This window comes from Chiloscyllium plagiosum, unplaced genomic scaffold, assembly GCF_037043375.1.
Source record: "Chiloscyllium plagiosum isolate Xiang-an unplaced genomic scaffold, Cpla_swu_hap1 HiC_scaffold_9, whole genome shotgun sequence".
Classification (NCBI taxonomy): domain Eukaryota; kingdom Metazoa; phylum Chordata; class Chondrichthyes; order Orectolobiformes; family Hemiscylliidae; genus Chiloscyllium; species Chiloscyllium plagiosum.
In genome coordinates this window covers 58,464,406-58,490,041 of record NW_028270147.1, presented here as the reverse complement: position 1 = coordinate 58,490,041, position 25,636 = coordinate 58,464,406, and the positions used below count along the sequence as shown (strand labels likewise).

The 25,636-nt window shown below is 39.2% G+C and overlaps 1 protein-coding gene across 13 annotated transcripts in view; it reads left to right on the top strand.

Annotated features, from left to right (window-relative positions):
* The window catches only part of lrrc7 (leucine rich repeat containing 7), a 688,069-nt gene that overhangs the window by 615,474 nt on the left and 46,959 nt on the right, over positions 1–25,636 (top strand). For 9 of the 13 annotated variants that reach the window (XM_087990651.1, XM_087990652.1, XM_087990653.1 and 6 more), the window contains 2 exons: positions 379–550; positions 11,789–13,496. In XM_087990651.1, the coding sequence (XP_087846777.1) occupies positions 379–550; positions 11,789–13,496 (1,880 nt within the window). The remainder of the gene's footprint in view (positions 1–378; positions 551–11,788; positions 13,497–25,636) is intronic. The other 4 variants (XM_087990660.1, XM_087990657.1, XM_087990654.1 and 1 more) reach the window with 1 other exon arrangement.

Here is a 25,636-nt window from a genome sequence, read left to right as displayed (position 1 = left end):
GGTGGTTAACAAGCAATAATCTGCTTTAATCGGCAACTTGCTGCTACTGAGTGGGAATTTTGCCTTGATGCCCAGAACTTAGTTTGGTTCTCGCTGCATCTTTTAACTAAGAAATAGGCCTCATTGGATTTCTCCCATGATGCTGTCACAATACTGGCCATTTAGGGCCCGATACAATTCTGCTGTCGGTGTCTGTTCTGATAATTGATGACAAAAAGCTTCATTGGCATTTCTCCTTTTTCACCAATTCTCATTAATTTTAAACATTTTACTCCAAACTTGTATGTCACATGTCTTAAGATTTTAAAATATAAAACTAAAATATCTTTCTGACAACCAAAGAAGAAATATTTAATCAATATTACTTTGTATATTAAGAATCAACAGATGAATCAGAAGGTGACAGAATCAACAACAGTGGCTCTTCGGCTAGCTACTCAGACTACTCGCCTTCTCAGGGGTCATCTGCTTCTTCTGGAGTACCTATTAAAGTCAGCACTTTACAGACTGCAGTCAAAGATGGTGTGGCAGCTTCATCCTGGGGAAACAGGTTTGTGCTCATTACAAACGGTATACCATTAGTTACCTTTTTAAGCTTTGCACATTATAGTAAGTAAATTATTTTGTCTACTTATCAAAATGTTATTTTTCTCAATGCAAAGTATTTGGATTGGAGCATATTGTATGAAACCACTAAGGTTCAAAAGACAAGTGAAAAGGTCGTAGAATCAAAGAACAGTACTGCACAGGAGGAACCTGGTTGACTCATCAATGCTTCCAGTTTATCCCGTGTCTCAATATTGCTGCTTTTCTCTTTCTTAAATATTTATCCAATCCCTTTTGAAGGTTACCATTGAATTTGTATCCATCATCCAATTATGCAGAAGATTCCAAATCCTTACTGGGTTCGAAAAAAATCCTCATGTCTCCTCTTAATACATTTACCACGTGCTGCCTTCATCAACTCTTCAACTTTTGAAAACAGTATAATTTTGATTACTCTATTTAAAGCCTTAATGATTTTAAATACTTCTTTCAAAACTTCTCTTAACCTTCTCTCAGGAGAAAAACTATGTAACTATAATCCCTCAACTTTGGAACCATTCCTGTAAATCCTGTTTTTAGCCTCCGCAAAGTCTTCATCCCTTTCCTAAAATGTGGCGCCCAGAATTGATCACAGCATTTGTGCTGGGACCAAATTGGATTGATATATAATTGATATATAATTACTTGTTTTGGTACTCTATGTATCTATTTTTAAATCTCATGACTCATCTGCTTTATTAACTGCTTTGTTATCAGACACCTTTGAGAATTAAGACATAATCATCCCACGTGTCTCTTACAGCTCTTAAAACTGTACAATTTACCTGTGTTCTTCCTCCACATTCTTTCTACAAAAACTTAGCACCTCAGTTTCTTTTGCATTGGTTTTCATCTGTCATGTGTCTACCTTTCATCAATCCATATTATCTTGAAGTCAATATTCAGCATTCTCACCATTTATTGCACTTCAAAGTTTTGTGTCATCTGCAAATTTCAAAGTTTGCCCTGTATCTCTTAAGTCATTAGTGTAGTTCAGAAGAAGCAGTGGTCTGAGGTGTTTCTGTCCTTTACCAAATTTTGGAATGATGCTATGTAGCCCTTTTTATCTCTTGGCCACAAATTTTGCTAACGAGAATGACAGATGGTACTTTCTCAAATGTCTTCAGAAAATCATATACACTTCAGCAGAACTATCATCCACCTTCTGTGTTCATCAAAAACTAATCAAGTTAGCCAAAAATAATTTGCTAATAATAAATCCATGCTGGCTGTCTTCTATCAACCATAGTTTATCCAAATAGATGTCAATTTTCCATCACATTATCACACAGATTTTGTGATTGTTTGCTAAGTGACAACATTATTGCTGACCTAGATCAAAGCTGTTCACAGAGGTCTGCTGTGGGGATTTTACTTTTCCTGATATTAATATCATTTAGGTGCCAAGTCTATAGAATTTTCAGTGGCCAAAGTTGTTGAAAGATTATCAGATAATAAATTAAAATGTTAAACGCTTTGATTATCCTTCACTTTTTAAACATCTTACAAACAGCAAGATAAGATTGGAACAGTCACGTGAGATTAAGGTAGAAGTTAAAATATCATAAATTTTTACTTTCTTTATATGTGTGCATATTTTATAATATAATGGAGCAACTTGGTAGTCCATAGATGTAATGTAAAATTCATGTTTTATGTTGAGAGAGGTCATTCATTAGTATTTGTGATTTAGTTTGTCATTTACAAACCCAGTTCCACCTCATTCAATAGCTATAACTTATTCAAGGGTTTTTAAAATGATTTCAATTGCATGAAAATGAATGTTCATATCAGTTTAAATGATTTTGTATACTTGTATCTGTCAGCACTTTTATTAGCTCATCCTGTGGAGGATCATAGAGCCATTGTCAACAAAGTCTGGATTGTCATGTTTAATTATGTGTGTATGAATACAAAAAGTGCTGTCAGTTTCACAGTTATAATGATGGTTAATGTTCTACTATCATCATTACCACAAAATCCAGGCCATTGTTTCTAAAATCTCACAGATGGTAAATTAACTAGCATGCAGTTGCCTGGTTAAGATATTTTATAACAACATATGATGTTTGCAATACTCCAACTCTCTGATGAGAGACACCTGGTATTTAAGAAGAATAATGAAAAGCTCCCCATTATGTCTGCAGTTTTCACTCCTGTATCCCATGTTAAATATGATGCATCTCTTCTGGAACAATTGAATTGTCCATTTTAAATATGGCCAGCCCTTTTAATATATTTTTTTTTAAAATCTCATCCTCTTCCTTGCTAGCACCAATACAAAGTGTTAATTTCAACATAGTGTAGTGCCTTCGGTCTCTGTCAATAAATATCTATTTTAGTCTCTAATTGGCATTCCCTACCCATCGGACAATCTTTTGACTTTTACGTGTCTGTAGAAGATGATAATTTCTTCCTTCATTCCACTTGTGTATTTTCTATATATAGATGGATAAATAATAATAATAAGTAATTAGGTGACATCAAGCTTTGCTTTTGAAAGATTGTGGGTAGTAGGAGAGAAAGGTATTGAGTGAAGTAGGGGCAGTTTTGATATGTTAGCAAAGAATAAATTAGAGTAGATGATGCAATGGGTTGGAAATTGACAAACAGTTTAACTATTTTATCTATGTTAAAGGATAGATTGGATTGACAGTATATCAGAGAGTCAGTCATCCATCCAGTTTACAGCCACATCCAAAACCTTACAGCTGGATTAATGGTGGATATTGTTCACAATGTCAAGGTCAAAAATATCCAATTAACAGACAAATAAAACATGACAAATTTAAGATCATTAGTAGGACAATCAAATGTATTTTGTCAACAAAGTTGTCATAAATTTATGTAAAAATAACCAGGAAAATTACTGACATAAATTGTCTAGATTCAAAATATCTAAATATTTTTCCATTGTGAAAAGACTGCAGGATGTGTGGGAAGGCAGGTAGATGGGTTAAGGTAAAAGACAAAGAGATTAAACTTGTTTCCCTGAGACCGTATAACTTTGTCTTACATTTAATAAGGAACTGTTCAGTAAAATCACTAAATCTTTAGATACAATGGTGATAGCACAGTAGCAAATTGAAATTTATATTTATATTTAAATTTATATTTAAATTTATATTTATATTTAAAACAAAAGGATGTAAAGGTGAGCTAAGCAACAACAGGACAATTGGTTTAATCACAGTTGTGGAAACATTTCTAGAAACAATAATCTAGGTCAAAATTTACAGTACTTTGGAAAAATGTGGATTATTTAAGAAAAGCTAGCATTAATTTATTGAATGGAAAATTGTGCCTAAGTAATTTGATTGAGATTTTGGTAAGGTAAGTGAGATGGTTGATAATGGCAATGCTTCTTCCAGAAGGCATGTGATAAAATGTTAAGTAACAGGCTTGTCAACAATTTGGAAGCCCCAAGAATTAATAAAAGGTAGTGACCACATGGATACAAAATTGGCTAAGTGGCAGGAAATAGAGCAGTGGTAAATGTTTTTTGGACTGAGTCATAGAGTCATACAACACGGGAAACCGACCCTTTGGCCCAACCTGTCCATGCTGAACAGGTATCCCGAACTTAACTCATCCCATTTGCTTGCATTTGGTCTATATCCCTCTAAACCTTTTCTATTCATGTACCTGTCTTTTAAATGTTGTAATTGTACCTACATCTACCACTTTTTCATTGCATAAACGCACACCATCGATGTGAAAATGTTGCCACTCAGTTCCCTTTTAAATCTTTCCCCTCTCACCTTAAACCTATGCCATCTAATTTTGGACTGTCCTACCCTAGGAAAATGATCTTGGCTATTCACCTTATCTATGCCCCTCATGATGTTATAAGTCTCTATAAGGCGACCCTGAAGAAGGGCTTATGCACGAAACGTCGATTCTCCTGCTCCTTTGATGCTGCCTGACCTGCTGCGCTTTTCCAGCAACACATTTTTAAGCTCTATAAGGCTACCCCTCAGCCTCCAGCAATCCAGGGAAACAAGTCCCAGTCTACCAAGCCTCTCCTTATAAATTCAAACCCTCCAGCCCTGGCAACATCCTTTTAAATCTTTTCTTCACCCTTTCTAGTTTGACAACTTCCTTCCTATACCAGCGCAACTTGAATTGTATGCAGTATTCTAAAAGTGGCCTCACCAATGTCTTGTACAGCCTGAACATGATGTCCCAACCCCTTTAATCAGTGCTCTGGCCAATGAAGGCAAGCATGCCAAACACCTTCTTCACCACCCTGTCTACATGCAACAACACTTTCAAAAAACTATGTACTTGAATCCCTATATCCCTTTGTTCAACAACTCTCCCCCAGGTCCTCCCATTAAGTATGTAAGTCCTGCCCTTATTTGTCCTAACAAAATACATTTATCCAAATTATAATCCATTTATCACTTCTCAGCCATTCTGTCCATTTCTGGTGGAAAATATATGATGCAGTTCCCAAGCAATTGATGTTAGGACCACAGTTTGTTATTATTTATTGAATGACATTGTTGGCATACTTTGAAATCACAGACTACGCCAAGTTTTTAACTATTGTGAACTCTCTGGAGGGTAATTATAGATGTCAAGAAGATATAGATATGCTGGTAAATGAGTGATGACGTGGATAAAATTTAATACATAGAAGTGTGAAATAATATATTTTGAAAACCGGAATGAGAACAGGCAATGTAAGATATAGAAATACAAGGAAATAAAGGAATTACAGGAGCATAAGGACCTGGATGTATATATATATATATATTCAAATCATGTAAGCTAGCCTGGCAGTTTGTGAAAGTGGTTAATAAAACGTACAAGATCCTAGGCTTACAAATAAGGACAGAAAGTGCTGGTGTCACACACAAACACACACACCCATCCCACCACACCCCCACACCCCAATTAGGGGAAGACATCACTAGCACCCCCTGATGGACCCAGGAGGCCTATTAAAAGTGATGCCATCACTGTGTGCCGCCAGCATATGCAGTGAAAGCTGTCAGGATGGACAACTCGCATGGACCTCTCACAGCAGTAACAGGATGTAGCACTTAGAGTTACAGAGTAAAACAGCATGGAAGCAGGCCCTTGGCTAAAACTAGTCCATGCTGACCATGGTGCCCACTCAGCTAGTTCCAATTACTTGCATTTGGTACATATCCCTCTAAACCCTTCCCATCCACATACCTAAGCAAATGTTTTCTAAATGTTGCTGTTGTACCTGCCTCAACTACTTTCGCTGGCATCCCATTCCATTCCACATATACACCACTCTCTGCATGAAGAAGTTGCTCCTCGGGTATTTAATTGGGTTTGAATTAGGTTATTTAAGGGTTTCATTTAACCCATGGGCCAACAGCCACCCAACCAATGCCCCTCACCCCCAACATTCATAACTCAGCAGGACTCCTTTGGCAACATCTTCCAAACTGTGACCTTCAGCACATAGAAGGACAAGGGTAATGGATGCATGGGAACACTATAAACTGCAATATCCTCCTAAGCCAAACACCATCCTGACTCGGATTACAATCTAAAGAGTAAATACATTTGTGTTAAACTGGGGAATGGCAATTAAATGGGACCAGCTGAGATGCTGTCACTGAGAGCTAGCATAGACAATAAGCTGAATGACTTCCCATGTTATACCCATTCTATGATTCCAAGCAGAAGCCTCTAATTGGGATACTCAACATGATACGGATGTATTATCCTCCTGGTACCATTTCTCATTTTACTTGCATACAACTGGAGTCTTTGCCTTGTGAGCCTTTTCATGCTTTCTTCTCTCTCTTGCATTCTGCTGTAACCATTTATACATCATATGGATCTTGGGTGCTCATAGACTTTCTCTAAACTATTTTATCATTGCCTTTTCTTTGTCACATTATTATCACCACTATCATTTAAAAATCTGACATCTTTCTAATCAAAGACCAGTCTTATTTTTGCACCAACCCATTTTTAAAAAGAATTTTCTTCTCCTGGTATGTTGTTCGTCTGTATGACACTTGCTTGTTTGATGAAAATTTAACAACTTAAAATGTTTGTCCAATCTACCACATATGCTAGCTAGTTAAAGACAGGTTCAAAAGCAGAAAACAGTCTCGAAATTGTTGCTGATATTGATAGTAAACATCTGAGCATGACATTTCTTCAATACTCTCTGGGTTAATGACAATCAAATTGATAAACACCGGAATGTCCTGTGAATGTATCAATTGTTTCTTGTTCAGGACCACTAATGTCTAAACTATGTGTTTCTTTAAAATTGATTGAAACACTTATGCTAAATAGCACCTACAGGAGGAAAGGGTAGGTTAATGTTCAATATTTTCTAGAAGAAAGTGAGGACTGCAGATGCTGGAGGTCAGAGCTGAAAATGTGTTGCTGGAAAAGTGCAGCAGGTCAGGCAACATCCAAGGAGCAGGAGAATCGACATTTTGGGCATGAGCCCTTCTTCAGGAATCTGAAGAAGGGCTCATGCCCGAAACGTCGATTCTCCTGCTCCTTGGATGCTGCCTGACGTGCTGCGCTTTTCCAGCAACACATTTTCAGTAATGTTCAATATTGCCTTTCATCAGAGCTTTGCTTATGATATTAATTAACACTCATACCTCTCTAAGCTATTTAAATTGAATAGTTATCTCAACCCAGGGATCCCCAGCCTGCCACAGGGCTTTTATAACAGAAGTTAATGTGGCAGTGAGCCAATATTCCCTGGGAGTGGACAGTGCATTATATTAAATATGCTACAAAGGTTTCAAATTACACAGTGACAATTTGATCTCCAGTGATGTTTCACAAAGAAGTCAAGATCAAGCATTGTATTTCATCAAAAAATGTAGACAGCCTATAGATGACCTGTTTCAGGCAGGGCAATACATTAGTTAAAAGGTGAGGAGTCAAATGGTAGGTGATAGTATGAAAGGAGCAAAGCAATGGAGAGAACAGAACAATAGAAGAGGTTGGAGAGAAGGAAAAAGATTAGTAAAGGGTAAGCATAAATATTGCAGAAATGCAATGGCAATGTGTAAGAAATGTGAGTCCCTGGGGGCATGAGCTGTGTCAGGTTGAAGATTATCTTCATCTCATTGGGAAGGAAATAAGTGATTTTCCTTTGGGGAGCAAGGCATTTGAACGGGATAGATTTCCAGTTTGATGTGTGGAAGGCATGGTACAAAGCCATTCTCTCTTCACTAGTGGTTAGAACTGTGCTCCTGAGATGTTCATCACAGTTTGGTTAGTAGAGGCCAAAGTCATTTCTCAGTAAGTGAGGGGAATACTGCATCTTTGTGGTAGACTAAAACATTTGCAGCAGAGTGATAGACCAATATCATTTTTTTATAGAGAAGAATGGAAGAACACTAAGCTTCTTTGTAATGCACTGACAGAAGGTGCTTATTTGTGCAAAGAGAACAAGAAAGAACCAAAAGTTTTTTTCAGAATGGAAAACATACCCAAGTTTCATTAGGGGGAAAAGATGATGAAGGAATAATAAAATGGAAGGAAGCTGTTTGGTCCATCAAGTCAGTAAACAAGCAATTTGCTTACTGTTAGTCCTCTGCATTTTCCCTGTGACTGTGTACTTCATTTTCTTTTCAGATAATGATCCAATTGCCTTTTGAATTCTTGATTGAACTTGCCTTCACCACATACTCAGGCAGTGCATTCAAAATCATAACAACTCACGTTTTCACTCAAGTTGCCTTTGCTTGTAACGCCAATAACCTAAAATGTGCATAGATCAACCCCCACCACACCCTCCTCCCCACCCCCAACCAGGCCTCAATTCCCAGTATTTCCACCCCAGGAACAGTTTCTCCCTCTACACTCCAGTCAGACCTCCCTTTGGTTTTGAATACCTCCATAAAATTTCCTCTCACTTTCTCTTCTACAATTCCCAATTCCCTGCTCTTTCTATTTAAGTGAAGTTCCTCTTCCGTGGAACCATTCTCATTCATCTTTTTTGCACATTTGCTAACATCCTTAAATCTCGTGTGGTGCCCAGAACTGAACATAATATTCCAGTTGAGATCAAACCAGTGTATAATAAGATTTAACATAATTTCTTTGCTAGTGTATGATACACCTCTATTAATAAAGCCAAGAATGCCATATGTTTGTTAAGCACTTTCTCAACCTATACTGCCAAATTCAATGATTTATACACATGTACACCCAATTCGGTCTGCTCCTGCACCCACTTTACTGTAACCTTTACTTTAAGTTGTCTGTCAGTGTTGTTCCTTAAAAATGTAACACTTCATACTCCTCCACACTAAATTTCATTTACCATTGTCCACCAAACTGACAAATGTGTTTTTGGAGTTTTAAATTATTCTCTTCACAATATCTCTAGTTTTGTTCTTTCTTCAAATTTTGAAACTTTGCTCTGTATACGTGTCTAGGAGGAGTAAGGCCTTAACACCAAACCCTGGATAACTCCACTAAAATCTATCCTTCAGTCGAAAAACAGCCACTTTCCAATACTACTTCTTCTTTTCACACCCAATTTTGTATCCGAATTGCTATTCTCCCTTTTATGCCATGAGCTCTAATTTTGTTCTCAAGTATGTTCAGCATTTTATCAAATGCCTTTTGGAAGTTTTCATGCACCACATCAACGGTCACCTCATCACATCACTAATTAAATATAATTAGCCATTAAAGCCAAGCTGGCTTTCCTTAAACAACTTGTATTTCCCCATGTGACTACTCATTTTTGTCTCAAGTTATAGGTTCTAGACCATCGCATAATGAAGCTTAAAAACATTGTCCTGCAGTTAACAAAGGTTCAGTTTCTTCTCAGTGGTCACATGGCAAAACACGAAGTTTCTCCTCAGTTGGGATTGTGTGGAAAAGAGCAGAGCTGCTCACACTACTAGAGGAAGACCCAAAGTTCTTCACAAATGAGGAAGTTGAGGACCTGATATTCTTGCACCTGTAGCAGGAGCAGAATTAATTTCACAGTGGAGTTGCCAAGGATAGTTCCAGTCTTCTTTTTCAATTTCTAGTGACTAATGGATGCTGGCCAACGACGTGCCCAAAATATGTACAGATTTGGGCAAGGCAGAGACATTTAGGCAATTCCCAAATAGTGTTTTTTTTTTCTCCTAACTCCCCTTTCTTCCAAGGGTACATCCAGAGAACTTTGTACTACTGGTCAGGAGAGAAGCTTCAACCCATGTCCTATGATGTGAATTCCTCCCCAATCTTTAGACAGAAGACCAAGTCAAGAGATGTGCTTATGAATACAATGCCTTCTGGGGCATATTAATCTAAATGATTGCTACCCTTGAACAGCATATTTAATGACTGCCAGATTTTCCAATCTGTAGAATCCAAAACCTTACAAAATGAACATTTATAGTGCAGTAGTACAGAGTTTGTGTTGAAGCAAATTTAATGTATTTCTAAGCATACATTTTTAAGGGATTTTCTACTGTATTCCCAGCTGGAGGAAAAATATAACTAAAAATGTAAAGTATCTATTAAAGAAAATTAAACAGTGATGAGCATCACTGGCTGGGCCAGCATTTATGGCCCATCCCGAATTGCAGTTGAGAGTCAACCACATTCTTGTGAGTCTGGAGTCACATATAGGCCAGTACTTTCTTTCCCTAAAAGAATTCAAATTCTACCATCTGCCATCACAGGATCTGAACCTGGGACCTCAGAACATGAACTGAGTCACTGGATTAACAGTCCAGTAATAGTACCATTAGGCCATTGCCTCCCCTACCTAATGAGCTCCAATCAGTTGCTTTGGCACACAGGCTTGTTATATTTGATAATTTGATCTCTGTATAAACTTGACACACACAAATATAACTGCTGCACCTGAGTTAAATACCATCATCTACTTAAAGCCATAGAGTCAGACAGCATGGAAACAGATACTTCGGTCCAACCAGTCCACGACAACCATGTTCCCAAACTAAATTAGTCCCAGCTCCCTGCACTTGGCCTATATTCCTCCATACCTTTCCTATTCATGAACTTATCCAAATGTCTTGTAAATCTAAGTACAACCTTTAAAGGTCATTTTTTGTGGGATAACTTCAAACATGCCATATTCGGAGGGATATAGGTTAAATGCTGGCAAACGGGACAAGTCAGATTGGGATGTCTAGTTGGCGTGGACGAGTTGGACTGAAGAGTTTGTTTCCATGCTGTATTACTCAATGACTTTCTGTAAGAAGGCATATTCTCCCCGTGTCTGCGTGGGTTTCCTTCGGGTGCTCCGGTTTCCTCCCACAGTTAAAAAAAATATGCAGGTTAAGTGAATTGGCCATGCTAAATTGCCCATAGTGTTAGGTGAAGGGGTAAATATAGGGGAATGGGTCTGGGTGGGTTGCTCTTCGGAGGATTGGTGTGGACTTGTTGGACCAAAGGGTCTGTTTCCACACTGCAAGTAATCTAATCTAATCAAAACCTTGTGCTCAGTGGATTTTATTGTCAACATGGCCTCAGAGTACAAAAGCTCAACACTGAGTTATTTCTCATAGACAATATTTTTTCAACGTTTTAGATTATATTAGATTCCCTACAGTGTGGAAACAGGCCCTTCAGCCCAACAAGTCCACACCAACCCTCCGAACAGCAACCCACCCAGACCCATTCCCCTAACTAATGCACCTAACACTATGGGCAATTTAGCATGTCCAATTCACCTAATCTGCACATCTTTGGACTATGGGAGGAAATTGGAGCACCTGGAGGAAACCCATGCAGACACAGGGAGAATGTGCAAACTCCACACAGACAGTTGCTCGAGACTGGAATTGAACATGGGTCCCTGGTGCTGTGAGGCTGCAGTGCTAACCACCGAACCATCTTTCTTGTTCCATAAGAAATGTCAGTTCTTCACTTGGCAGCTATTTTTCCAGCCCACTCTCATTTGATATCCAAATGTAGTATAGCTGAGAGAACTCCTCAAACAAAGTATCGATTATGATTGTAGCATGAAACAAAAAGCTACTGAGAAATAACCTCCTATATCTAATGTTCTATAACTATTTCCACACACCATCTTATGGCCCAACCAAAATCATCAAATGACAGTTCCTACTCCAGTGTTCTACAATTGTAACTAAGAACAGTTTAAAGCTATGCAAACTTTCTAAGTTAATGGATGTATGAACTTTCAATATCTGGAATTACCTGATCTGCATTCAAATATCTCATTCTTCTGACTCAGCAGGTTAACACAGACATTTCAACAAAACATTGAAGCAAAACCTTTACTCAGCCAGAGGGAGGCAGCATCGACAGCAAGTCTACAACAACGTAATGAGAGGCGCCCCATGAATGAAACATTTTCTGATAAGTGGAATGATAATTCACATTATGATAATACAGGTTTTGTCGCAGAAGAAAGCACGTCAATCTTAGAAAATCCAAGTGCCAACCCCTTAATAAGCACAAAATCAAGGAGCACATCTGCCCATGGACGTAGGCCATTAATGAGACAGGACAGAATTATAGGAGTGCCACTGGAATTAGAACAGTCAATGCATACATTACACAGCGTCAGAAATACGCCAGAAACTGAAGTGCCTCCAAGTAATCCTTGGCAAAACTGGACTAGGACACCTAGTCCATTTGAGGATAGGACAGCATTTCCATCAAAGTTGGAAAGTACCCCTTTCAGCAGCCCTATTCCTGATAGGAAAGATTCAGAACAACAGTCAGTGCATGGAATTACCGAACTGCCCAGTCCCTTTATATCAGGTGCTCCATGGAGTTTTCTCAACTCGAGAGAATCCAATTTAAATCGAAGTCATGCAGATAAATTCTCACACATCTGCAGACCTGAGTCTGCAAAGAGTGCTATTATTGCCAGTAAAAGTACAGAAAGACTCGCACCAATGATGAGATCGGTTAAAGCTGGCCAGTTTAAGAAATCCCAAAGCATCGATGAAATTGACATTGGGGCCTTCAAAATTTATAACATACCACTGGACAGTTATGGCTCCAGCTCAGAAAATCCTGGCAGCATTGATATACCAGAACAAATGCCAACACAAGAACAAGGTATGTCACGCAGTCTTTCTGCTCCAATGTTGGATGAAGATTTATCAGAAACATATGGAAGTGGAAAGATTTCTCAAAGGGTTCCAATTACAAAAAAAGTGTACCATTTCGACCAAAGTTTCAATCCCCAAGGTACAATAAATGTTAAACCTGAGAGACGAGTAACCACTTCTTTTACACATAATGTTGACTATGGTGTCCATCAAAACAAAAATGTTTCAAAAGATCTCATTAGTCCACGTTCATTCAGAGGTTACCAACCTGTGGAACAAATGTATTCATTCTCCCAACCTTCAGTGAATGATGAACCAGCTAATCCTCGGTTTTCAAGTCAAGGGGACAGGGCTGGATATTTGAGAAGAGGAGATTCCTTAGCAACCTCCACAGAAATGATGTTGCATCGAAGGGTAAATGAAGCTTCAGAGCTATCACAAAATGAAAGATATGTCAGGACACACTTCAGAGGAGTTTTAGAACACCAGAACAGTGCATCATTGGTTGAATCACAGTATCTCAAAAGGAATGGAAGATATGAAGAAGATTATTCAACATTCCAAGATATAAAAAGTCAGGGTAGGAATTTCCAAGATAAACCTCTAACTCAGAGGAGACCTTTGTCTGCGAGAAGCTACAGTACAGAAAGCTATGGGTTTTCTCAAACCAGACCAGTTTCAGCAAGGCCTACCATGGCAGCTCTATTAGAAAAGTTGCCTTCAGATTATAACATCAGTAACTACAATGAAAAGCCTTCAGAGAGCAATGATATAAGGATCAGGTCTTCACAGTTGAAAGGAGATGAGAACTCTGCTAAAATACCTCTAGACTGGAGACAACAACTGCTCAGGCATATAGAAGCTAAAAGGTTAGATAGGGTGAGTGTTCCTTTTACTTTTCAAAAACTTTCACTGATTTAAATGTTGCATAATTGTTTACAGTTTTTAAGAAGTACTACTTGAAGCAATTTGTCTAACTTCTCTGAATTGTTGAGTTTCCTACCAGGTATGGAACTGAATTGTGCACATCAGGAACAGTTAAATCTCTTCCTTTATCTCAGCAAAAGTTGTGCTTTAGCAATATAATAATCTTCAAAGCTCTTACTATTGATGCAGAAATGACTGAGTTTCCATCCTGTTTGCTGTTGTGTAACCCAATTTGAAAGTGCATGCAAGTGGAGATCAAATGAAGATGGGAGTGAGCTCAGTTGTGATGGCCAATGTAAGAGCAGCCATTTTCTCAGGAATAACATTAAGTAGCAATTCGAGATACTCAGTAATGTAACAGCACTGTGTCTCCAATATCATTCATCATATGTAATATTGTAAGACATGTATAATGACTGCATAATTGTCATCATAGAATCCCTACAGTATAAAAACAGGCAATTTGGCCCAACAAGTCTATACTGACTCACCGAAGAGTATCCCACCTGGACCCATTCCCCTACACTATTACTTTACATTTCCCCTCACTAATGAACCTAACCTGCACATCCCTGAACACTATAGGCAATTTACCATGGCCAATTCAGCCAACCTGCACATCTTTGGACTGTGGGAGAAAATCAGAGCATTCAGAGAAAACCCACACAAACCCAGGGAGAATGTGCAAACTCCACACAGACAGTCAAACCCAGGTCCCTGGTGCTGTGAAGCAGCAGTACTAACCACTGAGCCACCGTGCTGCTCCTGCTCATGGTTGTGTAACTATTTATTTATTAATGTATTTAGATCCAGACGTCTCAGCTAAAATTCTCCTCTGCATATCCCTTTTGCTGCAATTTTGTAGTGACAAATAGAGTTAAATGTGTTCTTAATATGTTCCACCAGAAATCAATCACGAAAAGCTTAACTCCTTTGAAACCTCTATTACTGAAAAGGACAAGACCAGCATTGGTATGGAAGCACCATCACTTTCAAATTCCTTTTAAGGTCTCAATTCAAATTGATCATCATTGCTGGATCAATATCTTAAGATCTCCTCCAAACTCACAATTGTGAGGACACCAATACCACGAAACATATAGCAGTTTAAAGGGAAGGCCCACTACCATCACGTCAGAGCAACTAAGGATGTGCAATAAAAAAACAATTCTCCCAGTAGCATTCACATTCTGAAACTAAATAAAACTTAACCTGAAGTTAACCCTTTAACTTGAAGGTTCATTTATTCCAATCAACAAAGCATGACTAACCCCTTCAATCCCTTCCACATAATTTCTAACCTAAATCTTCCTCAAATAAAGTCTGCCAATATATCAGTGCCAGAACTACTACATATTATTCCTGATTTGGATATGTACATCGTTGTGTACTACAGCTGAAGGTTAGTGTTTATTTTTCTCAAGCATTGTAAACATTTGAAGGCTGATTCAAATCTTTCTTATTATTATTACTTGCTGCATTCAAAAAACTTTTGCATTCTAGACGTTGATTGCATATTATTTTCATATGAAGAGGTACAAATAAGATGAAGAAACAGAAGATAATGAGTTTCAGGAACTTTCCTGCATATTAGTGCAGTTTTAACTACCAGGTGGGAAACCAATAGGACGCCCAATGGGATTCTCAGTGAGATGTCTGAGCAATATTGCCAAGTCTCATTTATATGCTGGCACCCGGCTAAGTCATGGGAGGTTCAAGCGTGGTGTTTCACAGTCAATATGTAGCTAAAATGCCATCGGGATTCTATATATATTACAAGTGCCTGACGAATATATTTTAAAGAGTATCCTTCCGGAATCATTTTCACTTATCAACCATTGGCAAAAGCAACAAGAATAACCTGTTACATGTCAAATAGAGGTGCTGATTTTGACTTCCCTTCTGTCCAACGTTTGCTGGGTGGTGAAATTAAGATGTCACCTTCAGCAAAGATTATACATTGTACAATTGTATCACAGGAATTCCTAGATTATCAAACTATCCAGTGTGCCCTGAACATCATGAGAAATTTTCTGCATTGTGCTGTAAATGCACATAGTGGACTTCTCCCATTCATCCAACATTTCAACATTACATATGTGACTAACTCAACTCCATATGAAATTGGTGCTCACAATTATTGTTCCTAAGCAGAAGGCCAGTGGTTTCTTGTTTTTCCGTGGATAAATGTCACTCTGTGTCTCTTTTCCACTCCTAAGTCATCATTCTCAATAGTCCTCAATGACTCACCCAACATTAACTCTTCTCTATGGATATGGTGGGTAAAGGCATTGCTATCTCCATACCTGCTGTGGATAAATTTACATCTTGCTCAGATTTGGAGACTGAGAATTATGGCTGACACATTCTCACACTAAATCCAACACATTGAGAATATTAAACAAAACTATTTCAATGAATTCATGTTTACCCCTTATGATCAACTGAAATTACTGTAGGTTGCTTGAAAGTGATCTTCAACAAAGATCATCCTACTTGGTTCATCAGGACTCTTGCAATTCGTGTGTATCTTCTTGCATTAAGAGCTTCCTATCAATATAATCTTCTACCTTTCTTCTGGACCACTGCTGTGGGGGAATTTTCAAGGTTTTGATACAAAAAAACTCTCCTTAGTGCTCATGCACAATCCTCTTCTGGATGTGGATTGATTAATTGGATGCATGATCAAATATTGGTTCATAATTGTGATCCAAATTGTCTTCCATGCCTTAGCCATATAGCTACTTCTCCCTGTCCAGAAATAAACTGAAGATCTGATTAGATATTTTCTACCAACAGCACAGGAACAGGCCCTTCAGCTCTCCCAGCCTGAGCTGACATGTTTTGCCCTTCCACACTAAAACTGATTTCGCTTGCAAGATCCGAATCCCTCTATTCCCTTCCTATTCATGTATTTGTCAGATGCTTCTTGAATGCTGCTATTGTGTCTACTTCCACCATCAGCTCTGGCAGTGCTTGCCAGGCACTCTCAATCCTTTGTGTGAAAAATTTGTCTTGCACATCTCTTTTAAACTGCCCCGCACCTTGAACCTGTGTCCCCAGTAATTGATCTCTCCACCTTGGGGAAAAGCCTCATACTTTCCACTCCATCCATGCCATTCACAATCTTATATACTTCTGTGAGGTTGCCTCTCAATTTCTTACGTTTTAGTGAAAACAAGCCCAGTCTATCCAACCTTTCTTCATAGCTAAAATCCCCCATACCAGGCAACATCCAGGTAAGCTTTTTCTGTACCCTCTCCAAAGCATCCACAATCTTCCGGTGGTGTGGTGACCACAACTGTCCACAATATTCAAAGTGTAGCCTAACTGAAGTTCTGTAAATCTGCAGCATAATTTGTCTATCCTTATACTCAATGCCCCATCCAATGAAGGCAAGCATGCCATAGGTCCTTTTTACTTTCTTATCTACCTGCGCTGCCATTTTCAGCGATCTGTGGATCTGCATACCCATATACCTTTGCTTATCAATATCTCTAAGGGTTCTGAACAATTTCCACATTTATTTGACCTTCCAAAATGCACCACCTCACAGCTGTTCAGATTAAATCCATCTGTCATTTTTCTGCCCATGCCTCCAACTAATCTATATCCTGCTGTATCCTTGGATAATCCTCCTCACTATCCACAACTCTTCCAATCTTTATATTGTCCACAAACGTACTAATTAGATCAGCCATGCTTTCCTTCAAATCATTTATGTAGACTTTAAACAGCAGAGGTCCCAGCACTGATCCCTGTGGAACACCACTAGTCACAACCTTCCATTCCAAAAAGTATCCTTCCACCGCATTACCCTCTGTCTCCTATGACTAAGCTAGTTCTGTATCCATCTTGCCAGGTCACCCTGATACCATGTGATTTCACCTTTTGAACAGTCTACCATGAAGGACCTTATCAAAGGCTTTTTGAAGTCCATATAGACAGCATCAACCGCTTTTCCCTCATAAATCATCTTCGTCACCTCCTCAAAAAACTTGATCAAGTTAGTGAGGCATGACCTCCCCTGCACAAAATCATGTTGTCTCTTGCTAATAAGTCTAGTTGCTTCGAAATATCTATAGATCTTGTCCCTGAGAATCTTTTCCAATACTTGCTTTACCACTGACATGAGGCTCACAGGCCTGTAGTGTTCTAGATTATCCCTTCTATGCTTCTTAAACAATGGGACAACTTTGACTATTTTCCAGTCCTCTGGGATCTCACCTATGGCCAAAGAAGATGCAAAGATCTCTATCAATGCTCTTGCAATTTATTCTCTTGCCTCCCTCACCATTCTGGGATAGATCCCATCGGGATTCCTGATGAAGGGCTTTTGCCCGAAACGTAGATTTTCCTGCGCCTCTGATGCTGCCTGAACTGCTGTGCTTTTCCAGCACCACTGTAATCCAGAATCTGGTTTGCAGCATCTGCTGTCATTGTTTTTACCTAGGATCGGGAGACTCATCTACCTTAATACTTCTTAAGACATACAACATCTCTTCATTTTTAATAGCAATTTGGCTTAGAAATTTGACACTCCCTTCACTGAATGATCCTCCACCAATTCCTTCTCTTTGGTGAATACCGACACAAAGTATTTGTATAGGACCTTACCTACCTCTTATGGCTCCAAACAGATTCCTCCTTTGTCACTCAGTGGGCCAACCCTTTCCGTGGCTACCCTCTTGCTTTTTACATATGTATAATAAGCCTTGGGACTTTTCTTAATCGTGTTTGCTAATTACTTTTCATGACACCTTTTAACTCTTCTAATTCCCTGTTTAAGTGTTTTCCTACTTTGTTATATACTTCAAAGGGCTTTTTCAGTTCTCATCTTCCTAGATCTTCCAAGTATGGTGACGGCCAGCATGAAGGGGCATATCTTTAAATTGAGGGGTGATAGGTATAAGACAGATGTCAGAGGTAGTTTCTTTACTCAGAGAGTAGTAAGGGTATGGAATGCCTTGCCTGCAACAGTAGTAGATTCGCCAACTTTAAGTGCATTCAAGTCGTCATTAGACAAGCATATGGACGTACATGGAATAGTGTAGGTTAGATGGGCTTCAGATTGGTATGACTGGTCAGCGCAACATTGAGGGCTGAAGGGCCTGTACTGCGCTGTAATGTTCTATGTTCTATATATGCTTCCTCTTTCTTTTTGGCCAAGGTCATAACATCCCTCGTCATCCAAGGTTCATGTAACTTTCCATACCTATCCTTCATCCCTGCAGGAATGTGCTACTCCTGAACTCTTATCAACTGCAGCTTGAAATACTCTCACATGTCCAATGTGAATTTACCTTCAAACAGCCGCCTCTAATCAAAATTCTCTTGTTCCTGCCAAATATTATTGTAGTTCACCTTCCCTTAATTTAACACCTTCACCCGAGGCTTGCTGTTATCCCTATCCATGAGTATCTTAAAACTCATGGTATTAATGTCACTACTCCCAGGTCCAATATAACCCTTTCCTTGGTTGGACTATTTACATACTGTCATACTGTGTCCTGAATGATCCTTACAAATTCTGACCCATCCAAGCCTCTAGCACAGAGTGTCAATCAATATTAGGAAAATTAAAATTATCCATGACAACAACCCTTCAGTTTTTACATCTTTCCAAAATCTGTCTACATATTGTCTCCTCTATCTTCTGCTAGCTATTGGGAGGCCTGTAGTATACCTCCAACACTGTGATTTCACCTCTCCTATTCCTGAGTTCTACCCATATTGACTTTCTGCATGAGTCCTCTGATGTATCCTCCCTCAGTACAGGTGTGCGATACTCCTTTACTAGTAATGCATCTCACCCTCCTTTTACATTCCCTTCTATCATGCCTGAAACACCCAAATCTTGGGATATTCAGCTGCCACTCCTTCCCTCTTTAAACCATGTCTCTGTAATCATAATAATTGCATAGGTCCAAGTACAAACCAAAGCTGTAAGTTCATCTACCTTGCCTATTATACTTGTTGCTTTGAAACACATGCATTCAGAACACCACCTCCCATTCTCTTTTCAACAGCATTTCCTTGCCTATTCTTATTCTTTGTTATGTTTGTGTTGGTTTCTACCTCTCCCTCAATTTCTGCACCTACTGCCTTACTCCTCTGCTTCTCATCCCCATCACCTTTTATAAACTCTCCCCAACCATTCTACCAAGTGACGACCACTCCCCTTTCCCCTCAAAAAGGACCAGTCCCAGTTCTGCCCAGCTGTAAGCCATACAGTTTGTACAAGTCCCATCTCCCTCAGAAATTGTCCCAATGCCCCACAAGTCTGAAACTCTCCTCCTCACGCCATCTTTTCAGCCACATCTTCATTCTATTTATCCTGCTGTTTCTACTCAATCTAGCTCATGGCAGTGGTAGTAATCCTGACATAGCTATCTTTGAGATCCTACATTTCAACTTTCTTATTAGTTCTCCATATTCTGCTCTTAGGACCTCATTCCTTTTTTTAACCTATGTACCAATGTGTACTACAACTACTAGCTGTTCGCCCACCCCATCTAGAATGTCCTGCAACCGCTCTGAGATGTCCTGGACTCTGGCACTAGGGGGGCAACACACCATCCTGGATTCTCGTTTGTGGCCACAGAAACAGCAATCCATTCTCCTTATGACAGAGTTTCCTATAATTATAACCTTTCTATGCCTATTTCTCCCTCCCTCTGCAGCAAGATATGATGAATTTGGGTGCTGCTGTTATCCCCTGAGAGGGCATTACCCTCAACAGCATCCAAAATGGTAAATCTGTTTTGCAGAGCAATAGCCACAGGAGATTCCTGCACTGCCTGGTTAGCTTTCCTGGTCTATCTGGTGATTACCCATTCTCTTCCTGCCTGTGGAGTCTGAGTCAGCGGAGTATGCTATTCATGATACTCTTCACTTCACAAATGTTCTATAGTGTCCCCAGATGCCACTGCAACTTCAAAACTTGGACTTCTGGGAGCTGCAGCTGGAGATACTTCTTGCATACATGCAGGTCCCACATTTGCAACAGGAGCTGACTTTAGATTTAGGAAATTTGAAATAAACACAGAACATTCTGGAGAAACTGAGTAGGTTGGCAACATTTTATATATATATATATATATAGAGAGAGAGAGAGATAAAGTTAACTTTTCAAGTTCTGTATAACTCTTCAAAATAGATGGGAAGGAGGTGTTGAGGATGGATATCCCGACAGAGGATATAGATTAAGTGAGTGAGCGATCACTAGAGATGAATATATTGTGGTAAAATGTACAGGTATGCACTTTCACAGGAAAAAATAGAGGAGCTGGGTATAATTTAAATGGAGAAAGACTGTTGCATAGAGATTTCAGAACCCTTACATTTAAATCACAAAGCTAATTCAGCAGTTAATAGGAAAGGTAAATGGAATGTTGACCTTTATTTTAATGGGAATGGAATACAAAAAGTGGGAAGTCTTGCTAAAAATATACCAGGTGTTTGTTAGACTTGGGGTACTGTAAGCAAATTTAGTTCCCTTATCTGAGGAAAGGTACACTGACAATGGAGGAAATCCAGACTTCGCTAATTTCAGATACAGAGGGATTGTCCAATGAGGAGAGTTTGAGTAGGTTGAGCCTGTGCTCATTAGAGTTAGAAGTATGAGAGGTGTCCTTGTTGAGACATACAAGATTCTTAGGAAATTTAACAGGGAGATGCCAAAGGTTTGCTTCCCCTTGTGGGAAGTCTAGGACCAGAGAGCATAATCTCAGAGTTCGGGTTTACCCAGTTTACCCAGAGATAAGGAAGAATTTCTGAGGGTAGTGAATCTGTGGAATTCTTTACCGGAGAGAACTGTACAAACTGAGACATTAAGTATATTAAGGGTTGAGATAGACAGATTTTTAGTCAATAAAGGAACCAAGGATTTTGGGTAAAGGCAGGAAAGTTGACTTGAGGATTAGCAGATAAGCCATGATCTTATTGATTGGCAGAGCGGATTCATTGGGTTGAATGGCCCACTTCTATTCCTATGTCTAATCGGTGTTAATGTTGAGTTTAAAAAAAACTTGTGGATTTCTTTACAGGATCAGCTAGCACCTTTGGCCTTTGTGAAAGTTGGTATGCCTCACTTTACCTGGAATATTGTCCTTCACAGATGTTGTTAGTCTTAATTTAGTCTCCACTAAGTACAGTATAACATAATTTACCATGTGAAGGCAGACTGAGGAGGCAAATTGGAAATTCATGTAAAAGGTGGAGCCTGAACAGAACTCGATGTCATCATTTTAAAGGAGATGTCAGTGATCTTATAGTTACAGCAGGATATTGGCAAAAGCCTGAAGGCATTTTTACCTCTATAATCATATTATCTAGTCATTAATGACAGAAGTATCACAGTGGTGCCCAATCCTGTTATGATTTAACATTTGCAAATATTCCCAGCAAAGATTCTGTACACTAATCAGAATTTGGAAGGTTGATGATATATCATTCATACATTCCATCTGAAATGCCCACATTATCCCTCTAACTGATGTCAGTTAATTCAGCAAATATCAAGCCCTGATCATTTGATAAGTCAGAATAATTCCAAAGATCGCCAAAAATGGCTCGCAGGATCCAGATACTTAAGTCCCACCCATATTCCAGTCATCCATTTATTCATCAGCAAAGTGGTGCACAGCATGGTTCACATAGGACTCAGCAGGGTTCCTCTATTCTGCATTTTAAACAGATCATGTTTTGTCTGTGGAAAGGGCCTTGATTCTCACTGTGGATTCATGAGTTGATGGAATAGAAGGAAACCTCTTGTAGCGTGAATAAGTTCTGTTCAACTGACAGAATTTGAAATTATTTAATTCCCTCTGAAGTGGAAACAGAAGGCTGCAGATATCAATGACACTGTAAATAAAACTCTGCTGATTGACAAACCAGTTGGTGTAGTATTTTTCCAGCAATTATTCTTAATTTTTTCATGAATGGAGATGGCACTGGGTAAGCATACACTTATTGCCCATCCCTATTGCCCTGGGGAAGAGAAAGTGAGTGGCCACCTTGAACTGCTGCAAGTGCAGATACATCCATTTCCGTTAGGAAGGGAATTCCAGAAATATGATCCAGGAACAACAACATAGTTCTAAGTCAGGATGCTCGGTAGTTTGTAGGGTAACTTACAGACAGAGCTATTCACGAACTTATGTCACCCTCATCCTTCCAGTTGGAAGAGGTAGTTGCTTGTGATGCAGCCTTAGTGAATTACTTCAGTACATATGTAGTCCGTGGGACAGTGGTGAAATGAGTGTGAAGGTGTTAGATGGGACGCTAATTTGTGTTGGTTTGGATGAAGCTTTGCGAACATTTTTGGAGTTATCCAGGCAAGTGGAGAATATTCTACCACACACCTGACTTGTACCTTGTAATGGTGAAGAGGCTTGGGAAAGTGGGCTGGTGATTTCACAGAATTTCCAGATATTGAGTTACTCTTGTAGCCACAGTTCTTATAGGTTTGTTAGTTCAATGTCTAATCGTGGTAATCCTTAGGATGTTGACAGTGGGGAGATTCAGTGATGGTAATGCCATAGAATATCAAGCAGAGATGATTGGATTCTCTCTTGTTGGAGTTGGTCATTGCCTGATACTTGTATGGCAGGGTTATTAACTGGGCACTTTTATTATTCAGGTTTTGCTTTGTTTGGACATTGACTGTTTCACTGCCTAATGAGTTACAAATGGGGTTAAACATTGTGCATACATTCCCACTTTTGGTTTTATGTTGGAGGAAATATCATTGATAAAATAGCTGAAGATGGTTGGGTCTAGGATACTATTCTGAAGAACTCTTGAAACAATGTCCTGGGACTAAGATGACTGACCTCCAACAATCGCATCCATCTTCGTTTGTGCTAGGCCCAACTCCAAGCAGCAGGAAATATTCCACTGAAGCCCACTGACTTCAATTTTGCTTAGACTGCTTGATAACACACTCTGTCAAATGCTGCCTTTATGTCATTTCACCTCTTTCGTTCAACATTGTTGTCCATATTTGGACCAAGGCTGTAATGAGGTCAGGTGCTGAATGGCTGTGCAGAATGAGCATTTTTATGATATAATGTGGCTTAGTTCTTTATAAGAATATCTTACGATATGTTGGCTAGCTGAAGCGTTAGAAAGGGGATGTTGAAAATCTGAAAAAAACAGAAAGCATTAAAAAATTCAGCAGACCAGACAACATCTGGGACATTAAATACAATTAACAATTCAGATTGATGACCTGGTAAAAGATTGACCCCTAAACATTGACGAGAAGTGATAAAGTGAAGCTGAAGGAAAATTGGCCTAGCAAATTCCCCAAAGGCTGGCGTGCCAGTTTGCTGGCATATTCATATTTGTAACCATTTTGCAAGAGCTGCTTTGGTATGTGTTGTGGGGTGTGTGGGGGAAGACTGGGGTGACATGCACTTGCCCACAAACATTATATACCCATTTCAGCTAATTAATGGACCTATTGAGGCCAGTGTGAAGATGCCAACTGGAAGTTTCTAGTCAACTGTTTGGCACCAGTGACCCCAATGAGGTCAAATTGATCCAAAGAAAAGGAGAAGCCTATGGCCTGACAACAGTCTCATGGTCAATGACCAATGTTCTGTCTAGCATTTTTAAACCCACAACACCACCCTGGTGGCCACAGTTGCAAGAAATCCACAGATTTCTTCTCCACAATGACAGCCTAGAATCTTTGATCTCTTTCTATTTATAAATTATTAAAAGCTGGGGGAGCTTCTATCTTTCTCCTACTCACATTGGTGGCTCCAAACACTGATAATGGATTTACAATCTTTCAGTGCATTATGGCCTCCAACCTCACTTGTTCTTAATTGAACAGGATTCCTGGAGATGACCATTTTAATTATCTGTCATCTCCTGAAAATTGCTTTCAAAGTACTCTGACCAGTAATTCAGCCCAGCATCAAGATCTCAGCAAAGTTCAGTGCATTAATTCTGTTTCCCTGTCCATACATGCTGCCTGATCTTCTGAGAATTTCAGGATATATGCCTTTTAAATGAGTGTTAAGTGTCTGCTATTTCTTTGTGCATGGCACACTAAGCATTTTCACACCAGGAGAATTTGTTTTTGACATATGATCAATGTGAGGAATTGTGTTGGTATTTCAGTTGTATGCCAGACAAGCCTTAAAAGTGCTGCTTCGCATCCAACAGAGATGTTGCATGCAGTTAAGTTTGCTTTTTTTTATGACTATGAATAAAATGTGTCTTCACTTCCTCTTAATTCAAATAATTCTATTCAGCAAAAAAAGGTTGCTTTGCATCAGTGCATTTCTAGACAGTAACAATTATTAAAATAATTACCTCTCTTCTAGCTGCCAGAATTCTTTTCAGAATATCAACAGTAACTGCCATGAATAATCATCAGGTTAAGACAGTGATTTTTCACTTTATTTTCAAGTGGTTATTCAGCAGTTCACTCTAAGGTCAACAGCATGGCTATTCATTGAATTGATTGCATGTTGGGCTCATGAAATTGCTGAGAGATATGTAACAAGTTCCATTTTAATTGGTCAATTTAAAAGTACATTCCCATTGCTCCTTTTAAGAAATCACTGATTAGTAGTAGATGGTGGAGGAATGGTGTTTAATGGACAGTTAAGATTACTTACAGTGTGAAAACAGGCCCTTTGGGCCAACAAGTCCACACCGACCCTCCAAAGAGCAACCCACCCAGACCCATTCCCCTACACCTAACACTATGGGCAATTCAGCATGGCCAATTCACCTAACCTGCACATTTTTGGACTGTGGGAGGAAACCAGAGCAAAACCGCACAGACACAAGGAGAATTTGCAAACTCCAGACAGTTGCCTGAGGTGGGAATTAAACCTGGGCCTCTAGCACTGTGAGGCAGCAGTGCTAACCACTGTGCCACCGTGTAGAGGTTTACTCTTATCAAGTCAAAATCATTTTGATGACTCTCTACCTTTGCAGCCAGGATTCAAATCTACCTCAGACTGATGGGATAAAAGTGTGTTCAGTCTGCTAGGTAATAGGGCTTTTTAAATCAGTGAACTGATTGTACATCCTTTACACTAAACCAATTGACTCAAATTGAAAAT